Source organism: Vicugna pacos, chromosome 26, assembly GCF_048564905.1.
Source record: "Vicugna pacos chromosome 26, VicPac4, whole genome shotgun sequence".
Taxonomy (NCBI): Eukaryota; Metazoa; Chordata; class Mammalia; order Artiodactyla; family Camelidae; genus Vicugna; species Vicugna pacos.
In genome coordinates, this window is record NC_133012.1 from 3,985,441 (window position 1) to 4,006,922 (window position 21,482).

The window sequence follows — 21,482 nt, forward strand, 5'->3', positions numbered from 1 at the left end:
TTCTCTCCCCGCACCCTTCTTCCCTGCTTTATTTATTTTTTGGGTTTTGTTTTTTAAGGGGTGTTGACCTGCGCTGAGTTCTAGGGGAGCCGACCCCTCCTGCCCGCCCGGCGATTGGCTGGCGGCGCGGGTGACTGACGGGCGGGCCGAGTGCGCTCGCGGCGGCGGCCGCTGATTGGCTGGCGCGGGCTCGGAGGGCTCGGCCGCGGGAGCGCCGGGCACTCGGGTCCCGCCGCCTCGGGAGCCGGGCCGCACTCGGGCCGCGCGCTCGCCTCCCCGCGCGAGCTCCCCCAGGGCCGCCCCCGCCAGCGCCGGGCAGGAGCGCGCGGCCGCCGAGCCGGGCGCGGGTGCGGACGGCGCCTTTTGTCCCGTCCCCCCGGGGGGTGGAGGGGGATTCCTGGAAGTTCGCGGCGGGACGCGCGCGGGGAGGCGGCCGAGGACGCCCCACGTCGCGGGGGCCGGGGCGCCGAGCATGGGCGGCGGGCGCTGGGCCGCGGCGGGCGTGCTGCTGGCGCTGGCCGCCGGGCTCCTGGCCGCGGGCTCGGCCAGCGAGTACGACTACGTGAGCTTCCAGTCGGACATCGGCGCGTACCAGAGCGGGCGCTTCTACACCAAGCCGCCGCAGTGCGTGGACATCCCGGTGGACCTGCGGCTGTGCCACAACGTGGGCTACAAGAAGATGGTGCTGCCCAACCTGCTGGAGCACGAGACCATGGCCGAGGTGAAGCAGCAGGCCAGCAGCTGGGTGCCCCTGCTCAACAAGAACTGCCACATCGGCACCCAGGTCTTCCTCTGCTCGCTCTTCGCGCCCGTCTGCCTGGACCGGCCCATCTACCCGTGCCGCTGGCTCTGCGAGGCCGTGCGCGACTCGTGCGAGCCGGTCATGCAGTTCTTCGGCTTCTACTGGCCCGAGATGCTCAAGTGTGACAAGTTCCCCGAGGGCGACGTCTGCATCGCCATGACCCCGCCCAACGCCACCGAGGCCTCCAAGCCCCAAGGTGAGGCGGGGGCCCCCCGGGGGCTGGCCGCGCCGCGCCGCGCCCCGGAGCGGGGACCTGCTCCCGAGAGGTTGCTCCCAGCCGCGCGGAGCGGCCCCAGGAGCTTCCAGCCGGTCCGGGGCGGTGCGCACACCCGGTCCCGGTCCTGGAGCCGCTGCCCCGGGGTCCAGTCTCGCTCTGTCGGTACCTGAAACAAAGCCTTAGCTCCGAGTCCGAGGAGAGCGAGCTCTTCTCTCTTCTGGGAGGGAACCCAGTCCCCATCGGAGTTTTCAGCCCTTCAGATGGGATGCCCCGGGGGAAAAAAACACCCAAACCCCAAATCTGGAAAGCTCAGAAGGGCCAAGGAAATGCTACGGCGCAGCTTTGTTTATTTTCTTAGGTTCGAGGAGGATTTCTTTTTTTTTTTTTTTAAACGCTTTCCTTAGCTAGTCATTCCGCTAAGTAGATGCAGGACTTGTGCAGAACTGGCCGGAGGAAAAAAAGTTCAGAAACTGTAGGGCTTTCTGTTTCTCCACCCCTTTCAGGTAACAGCTCTAGAGGCTTGGGGGATGGAAAGTCCCTTCTCACTCTTTCTTGCATACCCCCTGCTTCTCTCATTTACACAAATCCGCAGGTAATTAGAAAGATAAAATTGTCATTAGCTCATTGTTCTGGTCTCCTTGGGGAGCGGGGCTCTGCAAATTGGAGACTTTCCTAACAGCCTCCCGGATGGGCGCGAGGTTCCTCTCAGAACCCCCCTCCCACTTAAAGGGCAGTTCTTCAGGGAAAGGGGGAAGATCATCCTGGAGAGGCAACAAAACAAAATGGAACAAAACAAGTTAACAAGCAAGCAAAAAAACAAAACAAAACAAAAAACCCAAAAAACCCAAAACCAAAAACCAAAAACCAAATAAACAAAAACAAGCCAGCACGGTGAATTCCGCCAGGAATTCGTCGGAAGCAGAGTTGAGGCTCAAAGATGTGGAGGTTGTCAGGGACAGGGAGCCGAGCTCTGGGTGCGGGGCACAGGTTCCAAGGGCTTTTTGAGGAAAGGGCTTAGGATGGGGGGACCCGCTGCTTGCTGGCTTAGCTTATCTTCAAGTGATGCCAAGGCAAACTGTCCACCGAGGGGTGTGCTCCACGGAGTGAGGGTGGGGTGGTCTGGGGAAAGGGCACCCTGAACTTTCAATGCCCCGGCTTATTCCAGGGAAGGGGGAGATGGGTCCAGAGTGGCCGACGTGGGGTGGCAGGCCCCGAGGGTGGCAAAGACAGCAGCCTGCCCGCAGTGGCCAGGTCCGGGCACCCCTGCTGTCCCCTCCTGAGGGTCTGCACAGGGTTAGCCTTCGGGGAGGTGCAGCCCTCCGAGGAGAGCTGAGCCGTTACCTGGAGCAAACAAAGCACTTTGTGTTCTGTCCGTGTGCGACGCACGGGGCTTGCCTTCTCCCCTTCCTTGCCACTGGCTGCTGGCCGGGAGATTAGCCCGGAGAGGCCGCGGCCAGCTCTGCTGGGGCTGAGTCCATTCCCAACTGTCTGTTTCAGGCACAGTTAGTGTCAGAAACTTTCCAGGTGGATTGCCTTTCGACAGGAAGATAGAAGGACTGGCAGGGGTGCCTACACTTTTGAAGGAACAAGAATCCTCCCAAGTCCCGCCCCCCCCCCGGAAAGTCAGGGATTGCGGGACAGAAACCAAAGAACTGCTGTCTTCTTGAAGCCTTTTACTCCCTGACCTTTGCACCATCTCCTCCGTCCTTTCCCTCCATCCCAGGAGTGTGCAGATAGTCACCTTCCCCAGCCAAGCTGCAAACAGAACAGTGGTGATGGGACCAGGGACCAGACAGGTGGGGGACTTGGGACCTGGTTTTCTCCCTGCCGTGTTTTTGGTGCGAGGCTCTGCCCTGAGAGGGCACCGCTGCTCCCCAGGACTGCAGCCCCTCGGTGGGAGGGAGCCCTCCAGGACTTGCTCTGGCCACTGGCTGTCAGCACAGAGGTGGGAGGGCTGCGCACCCAGGTTGAGACAGACCCAACTGCTGGTCCTCGTAACCTTGTGGCTGGCGGCTCTGGAGTAAGAACTGGTACTTTTGGCTGAGACTGCGTGCACCTGCACGACCATCATCCTTTCTTCTTTTTATTCTGTAAGATTAAAACCGAATTTTCCAAGCAGCGGCACATCTCTGCATGCCGTAGGCTGGATTCTGTTCACATACTTGGGCAACTGCCGTTGGGGATGTTGGGCAGGACTTTGTGGCCACATGTTATTAAAGATAAACTTGATCCTGAGAAATGAGTCAAAGGACACTGCCCCACCCCCTGCCACTGCCAAAGGCTGAAGCCCAGGCGCATCAGCGTCTGTTATGGGAGAGGCAGTTTTGTGTGCGTGTGTGTGTTTGAGGGATGTGCCGTGTACGTACATCTGTGTTGATTTTTTTTTTAATTCACTTAATCCTGATTCCAGTGTTGGACTTTCTACTCTCCTCCCCGTTTTAGTTTTTGGTTCTTTGGTTTTAAATATTATTTGGAATACACTTTAAAATAGCGATTTAGTTCTGCCTCCGATGGATGACTGGGTGGGTTTCTCCTGCTAAGGCCCCGAGGGACGATCTGGAGAGGGCACAAATCAACTTGCCCTACACAGTGTGTAGCTGCTCCAGAGTGGGCTGCGAGAAAAGTCGAGGTAGGAAAAAGCCACACTAACCCACGGAGCTCACCCCGGCCAGCTCCTGCCCCTCTGGGAGACTCTGAAGGCCAAATGTAGCAGATGGGACTGAGAAAAATGCCCGTGTGGTGGCCAGAGCCGTCGGCCACCAGCCGGATCAGGGACCTCAGGGTGTCCAGGCGAGATGATGTGAGTGAGCGGAGGGCAAGGAGACCCGGTGTTTATATCCTGGTCGTCTTGTCCTGCTACTTGTGGGCGAGGTTATTATATGCATAGAACTTTGCAGCGTGATGACTTCCACTTAAAAAAAAAAAAGTAATCCAAACCAGGAAAGCCCCAAAGCACAGTTCACCCTCCTGATGTAGGGACCGCGGTCCTTCCCATATTATGGGACTTCCTTTCCTTGTTTTTCTCCTCACGGAAGCAAGAACCACAATGCTGGGTAAGTTTTTCCCTTTTGTCGGAAACACGACCTCTGGAATCCAGTCTGAAGTTCTGGCTGAAAAGCAATTTTCCAGCATCTGAGCCAAAAGATAGCCCCACAGTCTTCTGCTTGGAGCGTGGCTGTGGTTCTTGCTGCGGAAAGAATCTGGACTGTGTTTGGCCCCGGGAACAGAGTTAAAGGTGGGAGAGGAGTCTGTCCATAAAAAGTAAGGCACGGGCGGTCTCTGCCGGGCCTCACAGGTACCCTACATGGAAGTGGGGGGTGGTCGCTGGAGACCAGCTGTGTCCCGGGGGCCCACTGGCTGGAGAGAGCTGTGCGGCTCCCTCCTCATCCACCATGGGAGGCTCTGCTCACGTGTCTGAGCTGTAGGAGATCTGGAAGCCCAAGAGGATGCTGCCGTAGGAGCCATGGGGAGGGAAGGGGAGGAGGGGGACAGAGAGCCTCATGTCAGAGCTGAAGTTGCTCAGCACAGCATCCTCCCCTGGGGTGACTCCTGCAGCTCCAGCCTGGCGTGGCCTCCAGTGCTGCGCTGCGGGTGGCGAGCTCTTAGAAGGAAGGTTTTCTTCCTAGACCATGGGTTCAGCTCCAGGTGGTCTGACAGATGATGAGGGTGATGGTGAGATGGTGGCGGCGGTGACAGCTGCCTCACCTTCTGGGGATGCCACTGGGCTGCCTCCTCGCTGTCCATCCATGGAGCCCCTTTACCTCCTGGGGTTCCCTCCAGCACCAGCAGCATTTGGCTTGGAGGAGCTGCTGGCCCTGGCCTCTGCGAAGCCTCCTCCCCTGGGCGCAGCCGCCTCCAGCGGCCCCCACGCCTGTGGCACACACACCTCCTCTTCAAAGCACTTCACAGTGTGAAAACGCCTCCAGAGGGTCTCTCCCGTCTGGTCCCGCAGTGTCCTTCCATTTGGCCGCACGGCTGGTGCCGACCCGAGCCCTCGCCCCGTAGGATCTCCCCGCAATAGGCCTTCTGGGGAGAAGGGCTCAGGGCCTGGGGTTGGAGTTTGTGAGTCCTGCTGAGTTTCTTTCTTGGCTCCCAGAGAGCTGGTTGGATGGATCTGCTGTCTGGTGGGGAGTTTGGGAACCAGCAGGGGGCAGGAATGGGGTGGGCGTATGTCAAGGAAAGGGGAGAAAGAACAGGACACAAACACCGGTTATAAGCCAGCTTTTCTAGAGACTCACCACACCTGGTCAAGCCACGATTCATAGGACCGGCCCCATTCAGCCCCAGATATGCTGGTCTTAATCACTGTATCATGTTCAGCAGCTTCTAGTCCCCCAATTTTCAAGAAACTCTGTGTCTGTTTATGGCCTCCAGGACTCTTTTTGTCTCAGGCTGCCCTTGAGAAATTCCAGAAGACCTTTAACTCCTTTCAGCCTGGTCCCGGGGCTGATCTCTGTCCCAGGGGTGGTTCCTCCCTGCGGCCCCACGCCTGTAACTCACAGCTCCTGTTCTCCCCTTTCCCTCCCCAGGCACGCCGGTGTGTCCTCCGTGTGACAACGAGTTGAAATCTGAAGCCATAATTGAGCATCTCTGTGCCAGCGAGTTTGGTAAGAAAGCACCCCTGGCTCTTCCCGGTCCGCATCCCTGGTGCACAGAGCCTGTTGGAACATCTTTCTGCGTTTTCTCTACCTCCATCTGCCCTTGGGTGTGTGGGATCACTGGACAGGTTTGGGGGGACCTTCTGTAGGAGTGGAGGAAGGCAGGCTTGGGGAGAGTTGGAGAGGAACTGGGGGAAACCAGGAGGTACCGCGGGAGACTCGGGCTGGCCTCTCCACACGGCTCTTTCTCCATCCACCCCTAGGTGTCAGCACCACTCTGCCCAGGACCCAGGAGGGGAGCATCCAGGCTTAGGGCACTCAGAGTGGGGGGCAGCTGTCAAGTCTTTCTAGGCAAGGAAGCTGACAGCCCCACCACGGGGAGATTTCCCTTCCTTGTTCCCAAATCACTCCGGGTTAAAAAGGAATTTCAGATCAGTGCTTGCAGCCCCAGGAGAAGGATGGATGTGGCCCCGAGGGGCTGATCTCAGGGGGCCTTGCAGAGACAGTCTGCAGAGTCACACAGCCCCACACTGCCTGAGTGACATGCTTTTCTTCCACAAACTGGGTTGAGATTCCTTCCCGAAGACACACGAGGGCATCAAGAAAAAAGGATGTAAATAAAATCTCTCAAATCCTGGTGAGAAGCCTTTTGCTGCATGGGGGTGGGGGCGAGGGCGGGGCAGGGGTGGGAGAGCAGGAAGAATTTTCCCAGTTGGGGCTGTGGTCCCGAAGGATCTTAACAGGGGATGACACTCAGGGGCCGCTGTTAGATTTCACTGACCCTCTTCGGATGTCGTAAATCACCACACTCGCTTTGAGAAGTCGGCTCCCTGACATGTCAGCAAATCCAGGGAATCATGTTAGAATAACTCTGAAAGGTAGTATATTAGCTGATGTTTTATGCTCAGATGACTTCTGTCCGGCTCAGCCCCTGTGGGAAGCGTGGTGGGAAACCCGGGACTGAGTGTGTCGGGGCGGGTCCTGCCTTCCATCGGGGGATCAAATTCCTCCAGTCCAATCGTTCCTTGATCCACTTGTCTAGTCATTCAACATTTCTGGTTTTTTTTTTAAATTGGGTCTTTTTTTTATTGAAGTATAATCAGTTTACAGTGTTGTGTTAATTTCTGGTGTACAGCATAGTGATTCATTTATACATATATATTCCTTTTCATATTCTTTTTCATTATCAGCTATTAGAAGGCATTGAATATAGTTCCCTGTGCTATACAGTAGGACCTTGCTGTTTACCTGTTTTATATATAGTAGTGTGTATCTGTAAATCCCAAACTCCCGATTTATCCTTCCCCACCCCCTTGCCCTGCTGGTAACCATAAGTCTGTGAGTCTGTCTTTGTTTTGTAAGTAAGTTCATTTGTGTCTTTTTTTTTTTTTCAGATTTCACATATAAATGAAATCATATGGTATTTTTTCTTTCTCTGTCTGACTTACTTCACTTAGAATGACGATCTCCAAATCCATCCATGTTGCTGTAAATGGCATTATTTTATTCTTTTTTATGGCCGAGTAGTATTCCATTGTATAAATATACCATAACTTATTTATCCAGTCATCTTCAATGGACATTTAGGTGGCTTCCATGTCTTGGCTATTGCAAATAGTGCTGCTGTAAACATTGGGGTGCATGTGTCTTTTTTTTTTTTTGAGTGCAGAACGCTGTGCTGAATACCATGTCCAAAAATACTGACCTAGAATAGAATAGATTAAATTTTCATTTCAAAAGTTTCTTAACCCCGACCAAACACAAATCAGTGCTTTCCTAGAGAATCGTGGGGTCATTTTATAAGTCACTGGCTGTGGGACTCAAGGCAAAGTTCATGTTCCGGAGCTGTGAGAAGAGAATCCACATCTTCATGCTCAGAAGTTTTGCCTGGAACTTACTAACCCGGATTCACTGGGGGCTTTGTGGCAGCTAGTTGAACAAGAGCCATTCCCTAGACACGGGCTGATGAGACAAACCTTGGGAAAGAATTTGAATGTGAAGATTGCCATTTTGGTGGAGGGCAAAGGTCTAGAGGTTGCTCAGGTGACCCCCTTGGGGATGGACATCCTCTCCCCACCACAGTGGGCGCCTATGCAGTCAGCAAGTCCCCAGCTCCCTGAGTGCGGCGCCAGGAATGTGTCTCATTTTAAGCACGCAGGGCTTAGCGAATCTGAGTGATTAGCAGTTTGGGCCTGTGTTCCATTCCCTCTGAGATTATCTTCTTGAGTTCCTAGGACTTTTGAGTTCTTCTGGATCCTCCAGGTCATCTTATCAAGTCCACTTATTTCATAAATAAAGCATCTGACTTTCCCCGCTGGAATTCTTTTGCTCTGTCACGCTGCCTTCTCCACTTAAGATGAGCAGCCACTGGGCTCGGTCCTCGAGGCATGTGTCTCCTCTGCACGGATGTGCTGGACACCAGACGTCTTTTTCTGGATGCAGGAGAGATTTTTCTGGGTTTTTCGTTTGTCATGTTCTCATCGAGCAATAAATAGGATTTTTTTTTTCTATCTCTCTCTCTGCAGAGGCTGAGCTCAGCTCTGCCCTTCTCAGCATCCCAGAGAATGCAGCCTTGTTGAGAAACTTGTTTCCTAGCTCAGTTCACTTCAAGTAAGCGAGGCAGTCAGCCACGCTGATGGGATTCGGTTAGGAAACAAAGAAATTCAGCAATGCCAGCTGACACACAACGGAGAAGAGAAAGAATGTTTTAGTCCCCACTCCAGGGATCAGACTTTGCATTAAGTGGCCCTGACATCCCCGGTGGGATGACATTAGGTTGTCGGAGGGCCCTCTGGGAGCTCCAGGAACAAGGGTGCATTCCTTCTGGGTCAGCACGCACTCGCCCTCTGCCTGTGCAGCCTCAGCGTCCTGCCGCCGCCGCCGAGGAGCTGGACTTGCCCAACTCATTACCGCCTCCCTGGGCGGCGTGCATTTTGAACTCCCCGGCAGGTCTGCTTGGCCACCAGTCTCTCGACCCCTGCACTGTACCTCCTCAGTTCAGAGCACTTTTTTTCCCCCCCAACAGGGAAAAGCATCAGTAGAAACACCTGTGTGCTGATGCTTAGGAATGCAGCTGGATCAGCCTGGATCAGGCACCAGATGTGTGGAAGCCAGAAGTTAGATGGTGCAAAGTCTCTGAATTCAACATGGCAGCCTTCCTGCCCGCTGGGCATCAATTAGGAGGCCCAGCCCCGCATTTTGTTCTCGCTCTGCTTTTCCTGCTGTCTGACAACAGGGGGTTGCTCTTTTCTCTTCGACGGGTCAATATATTATTTGCAAGCTGGCACAGTAATAATCCTGCTGTTCACAGCTCGCTGCCCATGACCGTCTTGCCTTCAGCTTAGCTTATCCCACGGATGGGAGGATCTGATTTAGCGTGGCTGGGAGGTTAGGACCCCGCCTCTGGCCACTCTCTAGTTTCTCCAAGATCTGTGAACACCCTTAAGCGTTTCTGGTAGAAATGTGCAGGGTAATATTCTCGTAAGATAGTTCAGAGCTTCCGTTTGTATTGGCTTCTGCTTTGCTTTGTTTTGTTTTGTTTTGGAGAGTTCAGGGGGCAACTTCTTGAGGTCAGTATTTCCTTGCTGGTGGAAAAAGATTTCTTGGCCCCCAGAAACTTTCCTTGCCTTCTGGAAGCATTTTTCACCCCCTCATTTATATGTTTCCTCATAAAGGGTAAAACTGTACATTGCAACACTAAAATGAGTCAAATAGGAGAGAGGGGAAAAAAAATCGGCTCTTGCTATTAGTATTTGGGAGTATTTCCTAGAAGAAACATTCTCGGCGGTTCCTGCACCTTCAGTAATTTGTTCTCACTCTGCCTCACTCTTCCTTCAAGGTGTCTTGGCTGCGCTGCCGTCGGGAGGCCCAGTGTTTTAACTTCTGAAGGGGCAGTCTGATTTCTTGCAAAAAGTAGGCTCAGCCTTTCCAAGCTAAACCTTGGGTTTCCTCCCGCAGAGGAGGAGAAGTGGCTGCCAGCGCAGTCATCGCAACGTCTGTCGGGGCTGCCTGAGAGCAGGGCTCTGTCTCTGGTACCGTATTCCACCTAGTGTAAGACACCGCTTTGTGGCGAGATGGGCTGTTCATCACACGGGAGATGCACCGCCGACGAAGGAAACACACTTCACGGTAAAATGCGCAGAGGGTCTGTGTGCTAGAGTGAACAAAACAAGGCCTGTTTGGGCTCAAATCGTCCTTGGCACAGCGTCTTAACGCACGGTCGGCATAAAACAAAAATTGGTCAGACACGTGTACGGAGGACGAGGAAGAGCAGGGAGGTGGAGTTTGGACTCCTGTTTTGGAAGAAGAGAAAGTGCCTTCCCAAATGAATGTGTAAAACTTGTTGATGACGTTCCAGGAAAACTACATGCACTGTTTTGGGTGACTGAGTGTATATGTAAAAAAAAGGCCTTAATGTCCAGGAATCTAAGTAAAATTCAGTAGACACGGAGGAGGGAACCGTAACCCCGAGGTGGGGAGTTGGCAGCTGAAAACAACTGGTTTTTATTGTCACTGAAGATCTCGAGAATACACATCCCACGCGCAGATGTGTCAATAGTTGGAAGGAATCGTACGGCACCTGATGTTCAGGGAAACGTGGGGCCAACGCGCCCTGGAAGTGCAACTTGCGGCTCGAGGCCCGCAGCCACTCCCGAGTACCCCTCCCACGATGGGGGCGGCTTCTTCCAGGCAGAAACCACGGCTGGACCAGGCCTTGGGAGCCTTCGAATTGGCCGGGTGGGTTGTGATGGCCCGGCCACAGTCCCCGAGTGGAGAGTTCCTTAGCAGGCTGGACCTGGGGGTCTGGCAGGAGGAATCAGGTCCTGGGCAGTTCGGGCTGAGGTCCCTTGGGGACCACCTTGCACTGTGAAGCTACATCGAGGAACCGTGAGGAAAAACAGGGGAAAAGAGCAAGAATTCCCCCTGTGGTGAGCAGGGTGCACCCTCTCTCCACATCAAATTCTCTCCTGAGTGTAACTGACAGGAAGATACTAAGATAAGGCAAATGTCAACGAGAAACATTCTCTTTGGCCTTTACGAATCTATGAAAGTGGACCGAAGTATGGGAAAGGGTACAGAAACCCAGGACCCCACAGATGGCGCCATGCTGCCGGGAGCTGGGTTCAGGTCTCCCCCTGCCACTCTCTGGATGCCCCGCAGCACAGGGCCACCTCCTGACCTCTCCAGGCCCCGGTTTCCGTATGAAATTGCAGTGAATACCCAGGATGGGTTTTGATGAGGAGCAGGTGAGCTAGGGTGAGGGGCCCAGCACAGGGGCCAGACTCAGCCTTCGTCCTGGTGGTCTTGTCAGGGGCAGAGTATGAGGTCTCCTTCTATGCTTGTCACCAAAGAAGCGGGGGCGCAGCTCAGAGACTCGGTCCTCGGCTCTGCTCTTGGCGGGTCCGTGGGACTCTCTCCTGTTTCCAGCCCTGCTCTGTCTCACATCCTGCTGGAATGATTGCTCTCTTTGACCTGAGACCTTTGGGTGTGGGCACGATGGGTTGGGGACGGTGACACATGGCTTCTCCCTCTTGGCGGATGAGTACGCCTCCAACCAGGTGATTCCTTGGGACAGTCAGTGGCCACCCTGTGGGGGTGTGTGTGTCCTTTGAAGTGCCCTCCAGCCTGCAATTCTGGGACTCTCCCACCCTCCCTATCTTTAAAAAAAAAATTATTGTGGTCAAATACAGAGAACCTGAAATTGACCATTTTCATCATGTTTAAGTGTGCAGTTTGGTGGCATTACGTGCGTTCCCGCCGTGGTGCTTCCATTGTCACCATCCATCTTTGGCTATTTTTCTCCATCCCGAGCTGAAAACTCTGTGCCCATCACCAGCTCCCCATCCCCCCACAGTTCCCGGCAGCCACCAGGCCACTTTGTGTCTCTGGGAATCTGACTACTCCAGGGACCGTGTGTAAGTGGAATCCTACCGCATTTGTCCTTTCGTGTCTGGCTTATTTCACTGAGCAAAATGTCCTCCTTATCATTTGATGTATATATAAACGGTCCCGGGGATGGAGATCACGGGAAGGGTTTACCCTCAAATTCACCCCTGTCCCCTGCAGCTTTTCCAGGGGTGGGCGGAGGAGGAGGGGGCGAGGGATGAGCTGCGATCGGGGCCGGGGTGGGGGTGCTGTCAGCTCCTCAGTACCCCTTTGGCGTTCTCAAGATCTGTTGAGCTGGATGGGAGGGACCTCAAAGATTAGCCAGTTCAGGGCCCTCATCTTAGAGACCAAGGAAAACAAAACTCAGGTAAAGGAGTTAGTCATCAGATTGCCCAAGGCCGCTCCGCCTGGCATCCCGTCCAGTTTTTGTTCCCAGCATCTCTCCACTGGGTCGCCAGTCCAGATGCCACACCCTTCCTCCTTCGTGTCCTCTCATGCTCATCGCTCTCCCAGCCTGCCAGGAACCGTGCAGGATGCTCTCTGGGAAGGGGCGTTGGGTGCCCCGGCGCTGTTTTCAGAGTTTGTGGGATATAAACAGACTGCTGTCTGCGCTAACACGGGGGAAGGGCTCGAGGGTCGTTGCTCTCTTTCTCTGTGGGGAGGCAGACGGTGAGTCGAAAGAACGCAGGCTTTGGGCCAGACGCACTTGAGTTCAATCCCAACCTCATAAGCTGTGTGACCACCGGGAAGTTTCTTAACCTTCCTGAGCCTGTCCCTTCAGCTGCCAAATGTAGATGGTGATTCCTCCGGGACTGTGTTGGGAGGAGAATTGGGTCAATCAAGTGTGTTCAGTCCCTGAAACATGCCAGCTGCTCAATCCATAATCATTACTATTTTTAAATTTCCTATTTAAAAATATTTAATTTATTTAGTTTGTTTTGGGGGGCAGAGTAATTCGGTGTATTTATTTATTTATTTATTTATATGGAGGATCTCGTGCATGCTAAGCACATGCGCTACTATATCCTCCACGCTCCCCGTCCCCATAAGCATCATTATTGCTTCTTATTGGAAAAAACTGTTTCAGGATGGAAATTGGCCTAGGTAGGATGATTTGAGCACTAATGGCGTTAGCTTGCTCGGCAAAAAAATTTTGGGAAGTGGAATGGAATGCCCTGATTAATTCTCTGGTTTGCAGGAGGAATTGAACTGGAACAACCTCTTAAAAAAAAAAAAACCCATTTGAGAAAACTTTAACAGTTTTCTGTGGCTTCAAGGTGTTGGAGTTAACCAAACCAAAACAAACCCAAACCAAACGAAACCAGAAACAACCCTGTAAGTACGAGAAGTGAGGCGGTCTGGACTTCCGTTAAATGACACCCTTAGGTCACTGTAAAAATGGAAGCCGTCGGACAGTTACACCGGGTGGAGCTTGGACCAAGTATTTACTGAGTCCAGGGTGCGCCCGCTGAAGGTTGTTCTTCTGAGTGTTTGTGTGATGTTTAGAAATCTTATTCCTGATATGAGCTTTTCTGCTCATAATTGCTTGGGTCTAAGAGAGACCTGAGAGCCCTGGGATGTTCTCAGCTTTTCTCAAGCACTGTCTCCGGGACGCTGTTCACTTTTTTTTCCAACAGCTGCCTTGTAACATTTGTGAGATGCACGCCCGTTAGCCAAAACATAGGCTATATTCAGAAGCACGCGAGCATTTACATATTGGCAGATTTCATCCAGTTTCGCAGAAACGAGCCAGGAGCTCCAATCCGTATTTATTTTTCAAAGGATAGCAAATGGCCAAAGAGATCAGGGCCTCGCCCTGCCCCAGCCCGCTCGGAGCAGCCAATTAAACATGCATTAGCTTAGGAAGGCTTCTCAAAGGCCTATAGATTGCACTTGAAATCTTTGTTTAGTCTTTCAGGAACACTGTCACACGGATGATTTATCAAAGAAAGTTGTTTATCTGGCAGTAAAATAAACTCCGGGCCTGTTCAGACTAAGATTTCTTGTGAATTTCTACCAAGGTAAACACTGGTAACTGGCAGGTTGCAGATTCCGTGTGAAAGCCAGACACATACAATAAATATTGGAGCGACAGCTTCGCTATGTCAGAGGCCAGGCCTGTCACCAGCGCTGTCACTCCCGCCCGGCCCGGGGGGACATGGCACTGCCGCCAGGCCGGCGGGGCCACCAGATGCAGGACTGGGCCTGGCCGGTGTGTACTGGAGCCGCCCCTGCGGTGCAGGGCTCCCTGGGCTCGAGGGCCGCTTAGTGCTGGCACCGGGGACTTCCTGGTTCAGAGGGGGCAGGTCTCAGGGTGGTGTCCGCCAGCTCACCCCGACGGCCCGTGAAGAGTGATGAGGGAAGAGAACCAGAAGCCGCCAGCTTACATTTCTTTGCCAGTAGACGTGGGTGGAAGCAAATTGGCAGGGGCCTGGGACATGTGGAAGGATTTGGGACCCGGGGCCGGGTGCGGTGGTGGATGGGGATGACATCGCCTGGTGGATTCTGCCCAGCATGAAGGGTGGTGGCAGACGGTGCTCAGATGCTTGCCCGGGGTTTCTGGCTTTGCTTGTTGGGGCCTAGGAGAGTGCCGTTTGGGAACAAAGAGGGCAGATCCAGGCCTGTGAGTGGCACCTGTGAGAGGGAGGGCAGGACCGAGGGAACCAGTGAAGGAGCTGAGCCTCCCAGGTCCTTCCGAGGGAGACGTTGAGGCCACTCTCTATTGTGGCTCTTCGGGGAGGGGCTGCTGAGTTATAAACTGCTTCTTCCCAGGCAGGAGCCTCGGGGTCACCCCAGCCCTGATCGGGGTCCTTACAGCAGGACGGAGGTTGAAGGTGTTGGCGGGTACCTCCCGTGACTTAGGCCCCATCCTGGGTCCTTCCCATCCTGACTTCCTCGGTGGGTCAGGGAGGGGAAGCGAGGACCTTGAGAAAAGATGACGTTTGTGTCACCTGTGAGGATTGTGGGGTGGGGGTTTGGGTTGCCGTTTGAGAGTGAGCAGGGTCGGTCTCTCATGGTTGGAGGGGCTGGTGTGTGAGGCCAGACAGCTCTTTAGGGATTGCCGTGTGGGCTATAGATGCTCACCGGCCTGCAGGTATTTGGGGGAATAAAGGAGTATTTCTTTGGGCAGGAATGAAGGGAGAGCTCTCACAGCAAATTCTGAAAGGCTGCCTGTGAGTTGTAAAGAGATGCCAAAAGTGTGCTTTGGCTGCAGGGAACCATTAGGACCCAGCTTCCTTCAACTCTGCTCTGTCTCATTCAGGCGGGGTTACGAGAAGGGGTTTCTATCTTTCTCCTCTCTCTCTCTCTCTCTCTCTCTCTCTCTCTCTCTCTCTCTCTCTCTCTCTCTCTCTCCCTCGTTTTCTCTGGACATTTCCTGCTGGGAGTCCCTCAGACGTGTTCTCTGCTCTCTGTGCACCCTTTGAAAATGAGTTCCCTCTGCTGTGTCTTCCACGGCAAATCTGGCCAGCTTCGGAGATGGCCTTGTGACTGGGCGAGATCCCTGCCTCCGTGGCTGCGGCAGCGGGGCCAGAAACGGAACCTGGAATAAGCCTGTTAAACCCTCAGCCCGAACGTAGCTCTTACCTGTGCACATCAGTGCAGGCAGGGGAGGTCCACGTCCATCCTTTCTCCTGCAGCCTTTAGGGCTGGATTCTCAGTGAGAAGGCCCGCTCTGAGCCACCTTGATGCTCATGCCTGGGTCAGACCGGTGGGCAGCTGGGGAGCGCTGGAAGGGGAGGCGGTGTGTCTCTCGTGAGTTCATAGGAGGACCAGGGCCAGCTTGAGGCCAAGGGGCTTCTGTCCTGCCTCTCAGGCCCTCGCATCCTACACTTCTGTGCTGGTCCGTGGGGTGTTTTCTGCCCTTGAGGGGGAAGCACTTCAACGAACCAGTCAGGCACTGGCCTTAGAGTGGTAGCAGGTGCCCCTGAACTGAATGGAGGCCGCATCACATCGCGTGCAGACTCACGGGCTGGTGTACCTAAGGGCGGTGGTGCCGGGCGACTGGTCGGGGGTGGTCCCTGCCCTCTGACAGCTTACCGCGGAGACGGGATGGAGAGGAGAAAACAGACAGATAGAACCCCGTGTTGTCAGATGCTGAAATCTCTGTGGTGGGTCAGCGCTGGGGCCGCGGGAGCGCGCACAAGGGAGCCGTTTTCCGGGAACAGGTCGGGGGAAGCGCCCGAGGGGAGATGCCTGGTGGTGTCCTCCAAGGGGTTGGTTGGAGTTTGTCAGGCTGAAAATGTGGGCGGAGGAAGAGTATTCTCAGCGGAGGGGCCCGCAGAGAACCGGACACGGAGGCTGATGCCATCTGTGTGTTGGGGACTGGGGACTCTCTTCGTGGTTGTCTTCTAAGGCGCACAGGGCAAAGTAGCTGGAAACGAGATTGACAGAGTCGGCAGAAGTCAGCTCAGGACCTTGAACACCACGCTGAAGAAAGGGGCATTCGTCTCGTTGGCAATGAGAGGCATCAGGAGAGTATTTTTTAAAATGTTACTGTCACTCACGTCTTAGAAGAGAGCCTTGGGTGGGGAGCTGGGGGAGAAGGAGGGAAGGAGGGGAAGACAGGGAGGGGAGGTGGGGGAGGAGGGGAGGCGACCTGGAGAGGTGCTTATTCATCCAAAGTGATGCCACGTACATCCTGAGGCCTCGGGGTGAGATGTTTGGGACAGGAGAGCCGGCGGGCTCAGGGCAGTGCTGGCCGGGCCCAGACCAGCTCTGGGCCACCCACTAGAAGGTGTCCCTGTAGGCTGTTCTGATGAGGCCAGCCCGTGGCCCAGCCACTCGGGGAAGGGCCATCTGCTGCGGTCAGGGGCGCTGGGAGACCTTTGCTAGGGACTCACGGAGCAGGAGCCGAAGCCTGTAATCAGCTCACACGCGGGGCGCCGCAGAGCTGGGCATTACCGAGGGCGGCGGTCATTAGGAGCTGTCATAAAGTCCCCGACTTCTCTCCAGACCTTGTTAGCGGCCCAGGCAGGCGGCGCACACAGCCAGCCAGCCCCGCGGTCGGTGGCCTGGTGACGGCAGATCTGGGGCCCGAGGAGCTGAGGCAGCCTGGGTGTCTGGGGCCTCCTGGAGGAGGGAGGCAAGAGGAGCTGCAGCCACAGAAGGCCCTGGGGGGAGGCCTGGGATGGGGAGCGGGTGTGGTGTGTGTGTGTGTGTGTGTGTGTCACATCTGAGTGTGCGTGGGTGAGTCCGGTGCGGGTGTAGACGCGAGCCATGTGCACGTACATGTGCTGGTCTGCACACAGGGCATCTGCCTGGCCGGTGTGGGTGCCAGTCGCCTCTCCAAGATGCCCTGGCCTCTTTCAGGGGCTTAGTCTGCACAGATCAGGTCAGACACTTTCTTCTCTCCCCGTGATTTCAGAGAGCGGCCTTCCAGAACATGCCACAGGCTGATTGCTCTGACTCGGGAAGGCTTTAGAACCCCAGACGGGCTTCTCCACAGGGTGCCTCCGTGCACGCCCAGGGCCACCTCGGCCAGTCGGGGAACCCTCCTTTTGCCTCAGGGTCTTGTTTATTCCCCCAAATGCCAGCTGGGCCTGTTTTGTTAGTTTCCAGTGCTTGCGGCAAGTCCACGTAGAACTGCTGGCTCTCTGGGCAGGAGCCACTTCCCAGCGGATTCCAGCGGTCAGCAGGGATTGTCTTAAGTCGTATGGCGTAATCTCTGGGATATAAAAATTGTATCGGGAAGAACAGGCATGGCCTTAGGCGTCACACAGACGTGAGTTCAAGACCTGGTTCTGCCACCCACAGTGTCAGCTCAGGCAAGCCGCTTAACCTCCCCATGACTCAGTTTACCCGCCTGACAAACACCAAAAATACAGACTTCTGTGTAAGGAGGTAACATGAGACCTGAGAGACAGTCACACCAATCCTGGAGTCCTGGGATCTGATCCGGCGATACCGCGATCAGCTTCATGACTCGGCCAGTCAGGAAGTCCCTGAGCCCATTTTCCTTAAGCAAATTGAAGGGGCCACCCTCGGTGACCTCTAAGGCTCTTTCCAGCCCAGAAATCGCACGGTTTCGTTCTGCGAAGCTCTGTGACTTGTTTTCTCCGTAAACGTCTCTGTGGGCTCCTCCCTGCCCCCCAGGAGCGCTCTCTGGGGACGCTGGGCTTCATCTCAGGCACACGTGGAAGACGAGCTGGTGTACAGAGGCGCGCGACACCCCGGGGCCCCCAGCGACACGGGGTGCCACCCTCAAGTCCCCGACCTCGCGCGTGGGCCCGCTTCTCGGGAGGGAGGGGTCGGCCCCGGTGGTGCAAAGTAGAACCTCAAAGCCACTCCGAGCTGCGTGTCTTTGCGGCGAAGACCAGGTGGCTTGGAGCTCCTGGTTCCTGGGGAGCAGTCCTGTCTTCCAGTTGCCAGAGAGGAGGCCCAGCGGATCTGGAATACAGCACAGACCCCGGGTGGGCCTCCATCCCCTGCCCTTTCCTGCACGCAGGCAGGGCCGTCTGCTCCACCTCTGCTCCTGGCATCAGCTTTCCCGGTGACTTCGCCTTCCCAGTTGTGTAACTGTGTGTGTGTGTGTGTGTGTGTGTGCGCGCGCGCGCGCGCGGGCACATGCAGAGGGGCTGGTGGGAAGGCAGAGTGCAGAGGCGGCTTCTCCGGGAAGGAGGGGCGTCTGTAGCCTGGGTTGATTTCCGGGTGACTGACAGCTCCTCGTCTGCACCCTTCTTCCCTTACAGACTTAATGTGTCTTCTGGCAGGTTTCCTCCCTTTGCATGATTACTTGGAGGAGGAACAGGCAGGCCCAGCAGGGAACAGCGTTCGCCTTTCCTTTGGCTCCTCATCCCAGCCCTGGCCCCCCTTCCCGCCACTCTTGGGGCTCTTGGGGAGTTGAGGGGCTGGCGGGTGGGTGGAATCCGGTCTGGGCCAGCTGAGAACTCTCTGTGCGCCTGCCTGGCCCCAGGGGCCTTACAACGAGAAATCTAAGCTGGAGCCAAACCCAAGCTTGTTCCTCTCTGGGAGGCCCCCCAAAATAACCTCCAGCACAGGGCGCTGGCACACGGCTACTTGTGAAGCAGCCTGCGGGGTCACTGGCATCACCCTGGCTCTGGTCATCTCGTGGGGTGAGATTGAACCCCGGCTCTCAGTCACTTACTAGCTGGCGTCTTGTGGAAAATTATCCTCTTGTCTTAAAAGGCGAATGTTGGCAGTACCGGCTTCACCAGGTCCCAGTGAAGAACTCTAAGGCCCTTAGGACGGCACCTGGCCCTTGACGGTCAGTACCAGGGGTCCCTGAGGCAGACTGGGGAGGAGGCAGCAGAGGCCAGCGGTCGTCAGGGCACAGTGGACTCAAGCAGACACAGAAAGCCAGCTTCCCGCAGTGGGGACTGATGCACGAGTCGTAGAAGGGATTTCCAAGGGGAAAGGTGCTGTCGGTCTGTAGTACCTGGCAAGGCAGAGGACATTCTGGACATGAGATGGTCTCCCCATGGGGCTGCATGTCGCACACCGCAGGGCCTGGCTCCTGGTGGCCACTGGGAGGCCGAGGGCATCTCCCAATAGAGCCAGTGGCTCTGTTGTTTCGCTGCTGGGGACGAGGGTGTTATAGGATCAGTTTCTGACATCACAGGTGTGCCGGTGAACAGAGCGGCTGGGAGCTGGGAGGGGCACAGTCTACGCACCTGGGATGAGAGGGATCTGCCCTCTGCCAAACCAGGAAAAGTCGGATGCAGACACGGAGGAAGGTCAGCTCCCAAAAGCGCCCCCAGGAACCAGGTTCTAAAGGGCGGTGAACGGGGACCCCAAGCACTCCAGGGACTCCAGCACATTGATGAATTTCCCTAGCAGCTCGTTTTAAGCTCTTTGGAAAAAGAAGGACCTTTACAAACCTGTTTATTTACTGAACATCAGGCACAAAATGTGCATCCACTGGAGGGAGGTTCTCTGGGGAAATCGAGATCAGGGGAGCGCAGGGCACCAGAACACAGCCAGCGGCATCGCACAGGGGTCCTGAGGCCACATCTTTCCTGACTTGCCCCGTAAATGCAATCCTTCGTACATAGGCTGTGTCAGGCCCTCTGGCTACTGCTTACAGTTGGTGACACGTGAACCCATGTCAAGGATGCTTTCATAGCAAACCCTCAATTTACGACAGATCTGCAGGGCGCTGGGGTTTGCACAGCACCTGATGGCTGACACAGTGCCTTCCCACTTCCCAGCTGATCTGCAGTGGCCGGGGGGAGGCCACGAGCGTTTTGTGTCCTGAAGTAGCCGTGCTGGTATCATAGCTCCAGTCGCAGGCCAGGTGATCCCTGGCTCCTGCCTTCCCCTGCCTGCCACTGTGGCATCAGTCCTCCAATGCTGGGAGAGTGAGCCGTCTGTGACCTCCATTCTCTAGCAGATCCCGGAGGGACCCGCCCAGCATCCTGACTGCTCCCGCTTTGTCCTGGTGCGAACTTGCTCGTGAGGCTTGCGTGGTGGGTGTGACCAGTACTCTCTGGCGCGGTACCCAGAGGCCTGGGACAGGAGGTGCAGGAGGAAGATCTCTCTCTTGTGCTCCCTGGGTGGGGCAGGAGCCCATGGACGGGATGGAGCACTCAGCAGGTGGCACGGGAGCTGGGGAGGGGACATGGGGAGACCGAGTGTGTCTGCTCTGAGGGTCAGCCCTCCAGACCCCTGCTAGTAAAGGGCAAACATGCTGGGGAGCCGGATGCTGCCAGGCCTGAGCCAGAGCCATCGCCCCGAACCCCCGGGATCCTGGCTGTCTTCAGTGGGAAGGATGCAACACACATGGAATGTACTGGGCGCATTAAAGGAAATCAGTTGGTTCTGGAGCCAGGAACTTGGTAAACACTCGGAAAGCCCTTGCCTCCTGAATGGTAGGCGTGCATTTGGGAGTTGGGGGCCCTGCCCCAGCATGTGGTCAAACACTTGTTGCCTGGGAGGCTCCATCTCTGTGGGGCCAAGTCCTTGCCCACCCACACAACTTCCAGTGGCGGGTGGGCAGTGGCTCCCATAGCCATGGGGAAGTTTGTTTGTTGATTGATTGATTTAAATTTAATTTTTATTTATCTTTTTGCCGGTATTCTCATTTTCTTTCTTTTTTTAAAATGAAAGTATAGTCAGTTTACAATGTTGTGTCTATTTCATATATGTATTTATTTTTGTTTTTATCTCTTTTGAATAAGTGGCTTTCCTGGAGAATCAGAAAGGAGCCCCAAGTGAGGGTGACCCATCCCATAATCTGTCTCCCCCACACCAAGGTTCCCCCAGACTCCCAGGACCCAGATCCGCCCCGTTACCTGTGTGTGTGGCTCCAGGTGGATGGAGAGAAAGAAAAGAGACTTAGTGAAGGTCAGGGGTCAGGACACCCAGCTCAGGGCCGATCCCGCCAGCCACCCCGCGTGCCCGCCGCCTGGGCTCAGCAGGAGGGGAAACCCTAGACAGTAGAGAGAAGGCCAGCTTTCAATTTATTTCATTTATGTTTTACACAATTTTGAAAGGTTACTTTCCATTCACAGTTATTACACAGTGTGTTGTACAGAACGTCCTTTCATTTGTACCTCCCACTCCCCCACCCCTGTACTGCCCCTGCCCCCCTCCCTACTAATAACTACTAGTTTGTTCCCTATATCTGCAAGTCTGCTGCTTCTTTATTATATTCACTACTTTGTTCTAATTTTTAGATTCCACATATGAGTGATATCATACAGTGTTTGTCTTTCTTGATCTGACGTGTTTCATTTAGCCTAACACCCTCCAAGTCCACCCATGTTGCTGGAAATGGCAAAATTCTGTTCTTTTTCATGGCCAAGTAGTATTCCTCTCTCTCTGTGTGTGTGTGTGTGTGTGTGTGTGTGTGTGTGTGTGTGTGTGTCTCCTGTCTTCTTTATCCAGTCATCTGTTGATGGACACTTGGGTTGTTTCCATGTCTTGCTATTGTAAATAGTGCTGCTATGAACATTGGGGTGCATGTATCTCTTTGAATTAGTGTTTTGGAGGGTTTTTTTGGATAAAGTGGAAATGCTGG

General features: G+C 54.9%; 1 protein-coding gene across 1 annotated transcript in view; it reads left to right on the plus strand.

Annotated features, from left to right (window-relative positions):
- The first annotated feature begins 208 nt into the window (after positions 1–208).
- The window catches only part of SFRP1 (secreted frizzled related protein 1), a 35,557-nt gene continuing 14,283 nt past the window's right edge, over positions 209–21,482 (plus strand). The window contains exons 1-2 of the mRNA XM_072950202.1: positions 209–998; positions 5,549–5,626. Of these exons, the coding sequence (XP_072806303.1) occupies positions 473–998; positions 5,549–5,626 (604 nt within the window). The 5' untranslated portion in view covers positions 209–472. The remainder of the gene's footprint in view (positions 999–5,548; positions 5,627–21,482) is intronic.